Source organism: Mastomys coucha, unplaced genomic scaffold, assembly GCF_008632895.1.
Source record: "Mastomys coucha isolate ucsf_1 unplaced genomic scaffold, UCSF_Mcou_1 pScaffold21, whole genome shotgun sequence".
NCBI lineage: Eukaryota > Metazoa > Chordata > Mammalia > Rodentia > Muridae > Mastomys > Mastomys coucha.
The window spans coordinates 116,962,767-116,970,681 of record NW_022196904.1 but is presented as its reverse complement, the minus strand read 5'-3'; the positions used below and the strand labels follow the sequence as shown (position 1 = coordinate 116,970,681).

Below are 7,915 nucleotides of genomic sequence, written 5' to 3'. Positions count from 1 at the left end.
GACTTTCAGGTTTGGCTAGCCGGCATAACTTTAGCACATGAAAAATGGGACAGAGGAGGAGACAGGCTTCATAACTAGCACAGGACTCTGCGCTCCTGTTGGGTTCTTGGACTTGCCGCTCACGTGGCTGCGGCGTGCGACTGCAGCGGCCAGTAGGTGGAGGTGTCTGGCAACCACTTCACCCTATTTAACCTGGCTCTGGACAAATGTCTAGTGTCTGAATTGGCTGCAGCTGCGGGCTCAGCTCCTGTTCACAGAGCGGCTGGCGCATAGATAGCTTAGCGGTGGTTAGGCATTCTTTTGTTTTTTGTTTTGTTTTATTTTGGTTGGTTTGGTTTTTTGGGGCTTTTTGTTGTTGTTGTTTGTTTGTTGTTTTGTTTGTTTGTTTTTGTTTTTTCAAGACTCCTCTGTGTAGCCCTGGCTGTCCTGGAACTCACTCTGTAGACCAGGCTGGCCTCGAACTCAGAAATCTGCCTGCCTCTGCCTCCCAAGTGCTGGGATTAAAGGCATACACTGTCACTGCCCAGCTGACCACTACATTTTTAAATTTCTGAAATGGCCAACAGACTTGATTGAAGGCCACATATCGCTCTTGCTCTCTTTAATCGAGCAGAAACCCGAGGTAGATAACAGGAGTTGAGCAACATGACTAAACCCTATTTGTCTGCATTCATTCCCAATCATTGGTATACTAATCACCACAGGTTTAGCAACATCACAAATTAATTTTCTTTTTCTTTTAAAAGGTGTGTGTGTGTGTGTGTGTGTGTGTGTGTGTGTGTGTACAGCATGCACATGCATGTGGAGAGGGTTTTTTTTTTTATTCCACCTGTTATATTTTGGGGTACAGAGCAAAGAGACAGAAGGTAGAAAGAGACCAGAGTTTGCTCTTAGCATACAGAACCCTTTATTTCAAACATCAGAAGACAGCCACTTTCCTACAGGGAAGGAGACCTGCAGAAGGGGGCTGGTATGGAGGCAGGTGAGAGAGAGATGAGAAGAGGACATCAGTGCAGCTCAGGGGGCTAGGTGCAAAGTCTGAGCCTCTCCTTTCCGGAGTTGTTTGCCCACACAAAGGCATTTTATCTTTAGAAACTACCTTGCCTCAGTTATCAGGATGCAGGTGATAGTGGGTGACTGAATTAATCAATGGCAGCGAGGGGGGAGGGGCTGGAGTTTCAACACAAGGACATGGGACTTCTTGAACAAGCCTCGGGAACAGTTCATTGGTCAGGATCTGGCAGAGTTCGTTCAAGGTTTATTCTAGCACCTCACCCCCTTCACGTGGTTTCTGGAGATTAAGCTCAGGGTTAAATTTTTCTAATTGTTCTTTTAGTTCATAAATCTGATATAGGTGTGACTAGACTAAAGTAAGAATATCAATAGCTTGCTGACTATGGTGACTCAAGTCTTTGATCTCAGTACTTGGAAACTGGAGGCATGAAAACTAAGCAATCAAAAGACTGAGGCTGGTCTACACAATACCACATTACTGAATCCTGCATGGTTTGGTCCCAGAAACCTGACTGGGGCAGAGAGGGAATGAAGAGAGAATAGAAACACAGATACAGCTACTGTGCTTGCTCTAATGGGGTGCACCTACTATACAAATACCCACGAGAGGCAGTTCCTTAAGTACTACAGAGGGGGAGGAGTTAGCTAATGTCAGCAGGAGGTATCTACAGGTAAGCAGCTTCAGGCTTTACACATCTGGTAGGAGGAAGCTGCAGTTTCAAGTTGTTACCACTTTGGTCAATCAGTTATTCCCAAACACTCACATTTGCACATACCATCTACAATTCCACTTAGACCAGAGGAGGACTTCACCATCCCTCAGAGCCTTAAGGAGCTTTGTCAAATTCCCATGGGTCTGAGGTCCTGATCCCAAGATGGCTGTGGCTATGTCAAATAATACACATCCAGCTCAGGACTTCATCCAAGGTTTCTGTGGCTCCCCAAAGCATATTATTTATTGATTGATTAGTCAATTCTGACCAGAGATGATGACACATGTCTGTCACCCCAGCACTCAGAAAGCTGAGGGAGAGTATTGTGAAAAGTTCGATATCATCCAGGGGAGAGACCTTTCTAGAAACTCTAAGGAAGATCTGTTTCTTTCTGTTTCTTTGTTCTTCCCCGATTTATTTATTTATTTTATGTGTATGTGAGTACACTGTAGCTGTATAGATGGCCGTGAGCTATCATGTGGCTGCTGGGAGTTGAACTCAAGACAGCCTGGCTCATTCCAGCGTAATACACTGTAGCTGTCTTCAGAAACACCAGAAGAGGGTGTCAGATCTTATTATGGGTGATTGTGAGCCACCATGTGGTTGCTGGGATCCGAACTCAGGACCTTCGGAAGAGCAGTCAGTGCTCTTACCCACTGAGCCATCTCGCCAGCCCTTTCTTTCTTTCTTTTCTTTTTTTTTTTTTTAAGATTTATTTACTATATGTGAGTACACTGTAGCTGTCTTCAGCCCTTCTTCCCCGATTTTCCAAGCCAATAACATTCATTATCAGCCCAGGACTTCCTCTGTGTCTTTTGGGGTCACCTTCATGTGATTCTTTCCTGTGGTCTTTCATTTTTAATTGGACCCACACAACCTCTGACTTATTTAGATTTAGAGGAAGAGTCTCCCATAGCCTGTGCTGAAGATAACCTTGAATTCTTGATCTTCCTGCATCTATCTTCCAAGTTTACCATTATGCTGGTTTGAATAAAACTGCCTGAGGCTGGAGAGATGGCTCAGCATGTAAGAGCACTGGCTGCTCTTCTGAAGGTCCTGAGTTCAAATCCCAGCAACCACATGGTGGCTCATAACCATCCCTAATGAGATCTGACGCTCTCTTCTGGTGTGTCTGAAGACAGCTACAGTGTATTACACAGGAGCAAGCAGGGGCGGAGCGAGCTGAGCCTGAGCGAGCAGAGGTCCTGAGTTCAATTCCCAGCAGCCACATGATGGCTCACGGCCATCTGTTCAGCTACAGTGTACTCATACACAATAAAATAAATAAATCTTAAAAAAAAAAAAACTGCCCCCCACCCGTACTAACCCCTCCCTATAGGCCCATGGGGAGTTGCACTATTAGGAGGTGTGGCCTAGTCAGAGTGGGTGTGGCCTTGTTGGAAGAGGTATGCCACTAGGGAGAGGGCTTTGAGGTCTCAGAAGATCAAACCAGTTCGAGGCCAGCCTGTTCTACAGAGTGAGTTCCAGGACAGCCACAGAGAAACCCTGTCTCGAAATACCAAAGAAAAAAAAAAAAAAGCAGAAAGGGAACTAATTGGGGGAAGAAAGGAACTAGCTGGGAGGTATGAGAAGGAAGAGGAGAAGCAAGAAGGGATGAAAAGAATGAAGCACATATGTACAGAGCCTCCATGATAAAAGCCATTACTCTATATGCTAATCCCGAAAACAATAATAACAATCTTATGACACACACAAAAAGAAGAAGCACCAGGGAACTCACTTTACTTCTATGCAACATTAATTCCCACATGTCTTACAACCCAAAGTGGTCACAGGTTCGAGGCATCTTTGGAAACTTATGCTGTATCTGTAGACCCTGAACAGTTCTTGGGAGCTGTCAAGGCGGCATCCCGTTCCCACTGCCTCAGAAGCTGTCAAGGCAGCTGTCAAACAGTAGTGCCCCTTTCCCACCTCAGCCTGATAGCAGTCACAAGGTACCACCACAGGAGCTGCCCACGATGGCAGCATCTCTCCAGTCTCCAGTCTCCAGCTCTGCAGCGATGGCACCTCAGCCAAAGCCACTTGCAGACAAGGTCTTCCTGTCCTAACCCATGGGGCAGATACAGAGAACATGGGGTGCAAAAAACCCACCAGTCCCTGAGCTCCCCAAGCTCAGGACTCAAAATCCTAACAATCCTTATTCTGGAACTCTCTGGCCTGAAAAGCTCCACCCCCTAAGAAATCCTATATAAACTCTGCCCCCTTTCTAATTTGCTGCTGTCCTTCACTGGGAGTAGCCAGCCCTAGATTTGTCCCTCCTGGGGACCTAGACCCTCCAGTAAATCTCTTTTATGAGACTTGCTACCCACTTTGACTCTGTAACTTTAGGTTTTTGCCTGCCTCTGCCTCCCAAGTGCTGGGATTAAAGGCATGGGCCACCACTGCCCAGCAACTTTAATTTTTTCAAAACATATTTTTATTTTTTCCAAAACCTATTTTTTTAAAGATTTATTTTATTGTTGTATGTAAGTACACTGTAGCTGTCTTCAGACATACCAGAAGAGTGTGTCAGATCTCATTATGGATGGTTGTGAGCCACCATGTGGTTGCTGGGAATTGAACTCAGGACCTTCAGAAGAGTAGTCAGTGCTCTTACCCGCTGAGCCATCTCTCCAGTCCCCCAAAACCTATTTTCAATGAGAGTTTTAAAATGCTTTAACCTCCCTTCTAGCCCACCTCCCACCATAGATAGTGGAAAAGAAATTTATTATGATACAGGGGAAGTGAACCTGTTTAGAAAGGTTCTTTGGAATAAATCCCATCTGCATTGACAGGAAATCAACAGCTCCGTTCACAGGTTAGCAGGCAGCGGCAGCGGCAGCTTGATCCACTTGAAAACATTTCACAGACACACCAGCAGTCCAGTGAATGTTCACAGCTGACATCACTCAGCCAATCAGCCTGAGTCCGTAGAAGTGTCAAGAAGCCACAGCACACAGGGGAAGTGTTTTGGTGCGTTTCTCTCTATGGAGTCCCAACAAATAAAGCCCAACTAAGCAATGTAAGGTGGGCCAATACATGTGCGTCATTAGCAAAGATTCCTTCATCCTGTGTCCTATCATGTGCTTGCTTTAGCAGAACATCCTCTCTCCTGTGTCTTCTTCAGTGAAATGTTTCTTCCCGTGTTTGTGCCAGCAAAACACCGTCCAACACAACCGACTCTCCAAAGAACCCATAAGTTTCCACTTATGACTCTCATCAAAAGAAGCAATAAAGAGAAGAAGGGAGGAAGCGAAGGGACAGAGTGGGGCAGAGGTTCCTCAGCTCCTCAGCTCAGCTGGGGATATCCTCTCCTGGGGGCTGCAGGGCCTCTGCTAAGGAGGCTCCCTCTCAGAGTCGTGTGATCTCTGGACCCCTACATCACAGGATGCCCTTCCCTCGCCACTGTCCCACCTCAGAGCTGTAGGGTTCCTGGATTCCCATGCTCCCATTGGAATACCTTCTCTCTTCAGCTGTGTCGTTCCTGGGCTTCTGAGTCCCTGGATCCCTTCCCATCTGAGCAGGAACACTAACAGTGTCCACCACACTCTCTGAAGTAAAAGAAGTAGACCTGAGAAGGAGCAGCCATGGAGAGAGGGCAGCCATCAAGGAAGAAAGAGTTCCTTAAAGCAGTAACTAATATCACTTGGAGATCAAACTGTATGACTCTTAAAAATAAACATTGGCCCTAATGTCATATACTTGCAACTAGGTGTCAAGGAGATGTTCAAGGGCAGCTAGTTTATCATGTGAGAATCAAGTAAGAAGTAAGGAAGACTGGGAATGTAAAATCTTCTCAAAACTTGGCTGTGAAGGGATTAGATTAAAGACAACAGGGAGAGGGAGCTGGTGAAGAACTCCAGGCAAATGGGAAGGATGGGGAGGCAGAGGGTACAGAACTGACAGATCCTCAGTAGGGGGATATTTGTAAAGGGGACATAATATTAGAGGGATTGTTGGGTTGATCCAGGCTCAGGTTTGGCCAAGAGCGCACAACAGTACAGAGGTCTGAGAAATCACAGGAAAGTGTGGCCTAGATAAAGGAATTTGTTGAGAGGGAGGGTGCCTCCACCCACAAAGGGCGCTAGTGAGACACGAGGGATGGCTGGCGGTGACCTGGAAATACAGGTTGTAGACAAATGGCATCTGAAACAATTTCGGGGTGTGGGGGAGAAATGCTTCCAGAATCGCATCCCTGCTTTCGCTGGATTCCATTAGTCCATTGATCTGTAGGTTCTAGACATGCCAGATGCGTAGACAGGCCTTGGCATAAAAAATGCGCTAAGCAGGGCTGGGGAGATGGTTTAGCAGTTAAGATCATTGACTGCACTTCCAGAGGTCTTGAGTGTGTTACCGTCTTCTTAATAGTAGCTTTACAACACTACCTACTCAAATTTCCCTTAAACTCTTGCAGCCTCTTTAACTACAATTCCCATCATGCCAGGCAGCTGCCGCGTCAACGATTACCCACATTTCTTAATCCTGTTTACCAGCCCAGCATTCCTAGCTGTCATGCCTGAGAAGAACCAATGGAATTGGAGCATGCCGGCGGAGGCAGGCCAATTTTCCGGTCGGAGGGGCGTGGGGACAGCAGGCCCCGCCTTGCCCCGTGGCGGGTTCTTCCCTCCTGTCCCTGGGCTGTACTGTAGACATGGGCACCACCTGGAGGAGCCCTGGACTCGTGCGGCTTGCCCTGTGCCTCGCTGGCTTAGCCCTCTCACTGTACGCACTGCACGTGAAGGCGGCGCGCGCCCGCGATGAGGATTACCGCGCGCTCTGCGACGTGGGCACGGCCATCAGCTGTTCCCGCGTCTTCTCCTCTAGGTGCGTGCAGAAATGGGACGCATATGGCTCTTGAAGGCCAGGTGTACCTGACGGCCAGGTTGCCAGATAATTTTGGAATCTGGGGGTCGCAGTGTCCACAGAAAGGACACTTTGAGAGCGGACTGTCCCACGAGTTTTGGTGGGTAGTCGGACGTGCACATGGGCTGGACCACTCAGAGATAAATAACTATGATTGGAAGACTGGAGGAGGCAGGGCAGTATATTGCTTAGAGTGTGAGGATGATTGAGATGACACAAAGCGGGAGGAGGTGGTGGACTATTGGCCATGCTGAGGGACAAAGTAGCTCACTCTGGTTTTGTTGGAGGACCGAATGTTAGTGGGTGGCGAGGGAACTGTAGCTTTGTGGGCCCAAAACAGATTCCCCAGTTGAGGTCACCGTAAAGCGAAATCAAGCTGGGAAAATTTTTATTTTATTTTATTTTGTTTTTTGGTTTTTCCAGACAGGGTTTCTTTGTGTAGCCCCGGCCGTCCTGGAACTCACTCTGTAGACCAGGCTGGCCTCGAACTCAGAAATCCGCCTGCCTCTGCCTCCCAAGTGCTGGGATTAAAGGCATGCGCCACCACTGCCCAGCGTGGGAAAAACTTTTTAACTTTACATTAATTTGTGAGGTGGCACATGCATGCCACTACTTGCATGTAGAGGTCAGAAAATAACTTTCAGGAGTTGATTCTCTCCTTCTTTGTGGGTTGTGGGGATTCGATCCAGTTGACAAGGCTTGGCAGCAGGCACTTTTACTTGCTGAGCCATCTTACCAGCTCTTGAAAAATTATTGATGGTCTGTGATGACAGGCCAGGAAGAGTCGGGGTCATGCCGGAAGGTTAAGGACCTTTGGATTCTTGGTGGGTGGACCTTCTTGCTAATCACTGTTCTAGAAAAAGCTCAAGAGGCACTAAGCTGACCCCACTTACCAGGTTATTTCACTTCCACCAGGTGGGGCCGGGGCTTTGGGCTGGTGGAGCATGTGCTAGGAGCAGACAGCATACTCAACCAATCCAACAGCATATTTGGTTGCATGTTCTACACCATTCAATTGTTGTTAGGTGAGTGACTTGCCCCTTCATGACCTGTCTTCTGAAATCCAGATCAGCCCCACCTCATGTCTTGGTGACCCAGACAATTGACACCCAGCTGCTAATTACTGAGTAATCTCCTCCGAAAGGAGACAAGTAAGGAGAACACTTAGCAGGAGGTGTATCCTAGTTGGTTTAGGTAGCCAGAGGCTGAAGGGCCCTCAAAGATTTCCCACAATCTCAGTTTTATGGCAAAGACTCAAATTCTTTTTCTTTTTGTTTAGTTTTTGGTTTTGTTATTGTTATGTTTTGGGTTTTCTTCTTCCTCTT

The 7,915-nt window shown here is 47.2% G+C and overlaps 1 protein-coding gene across 2 annotated transcripts in view; it reads left to right on the top strand.

Annotated features, from left to right (window-relative positions):
- Positions 1-6,247: 6,247 nt before the first annotated feature.
- Positions 6,248-7,915, top strand: part of Vkorc1 (vitamin K epoxide reductase complex subunit 1) — a 2,857-nt gene continuing 1,189 nt past the window's right edge. The window contains exons 1-2 of one of the 2 annotated variants that reach the window (XM_031384631.1): positions 6,262-6,551; positions 7,506-7,615. In XM_031384631.1, the coding sequence (XP_031240491.1) occupies positions 6,379-6,551; positions 7,506-7,615 (283 nt within the window). In that variant the 5' untranslated portion in view covers positions 6,262-6,378. Of the gene's footprint in view, positions 6,552-7,505; positions 7,616-7,915 lie in introns of both variants that reach the window. The other variant, XM_031384632.1, reaches the window with a different exon arrangement.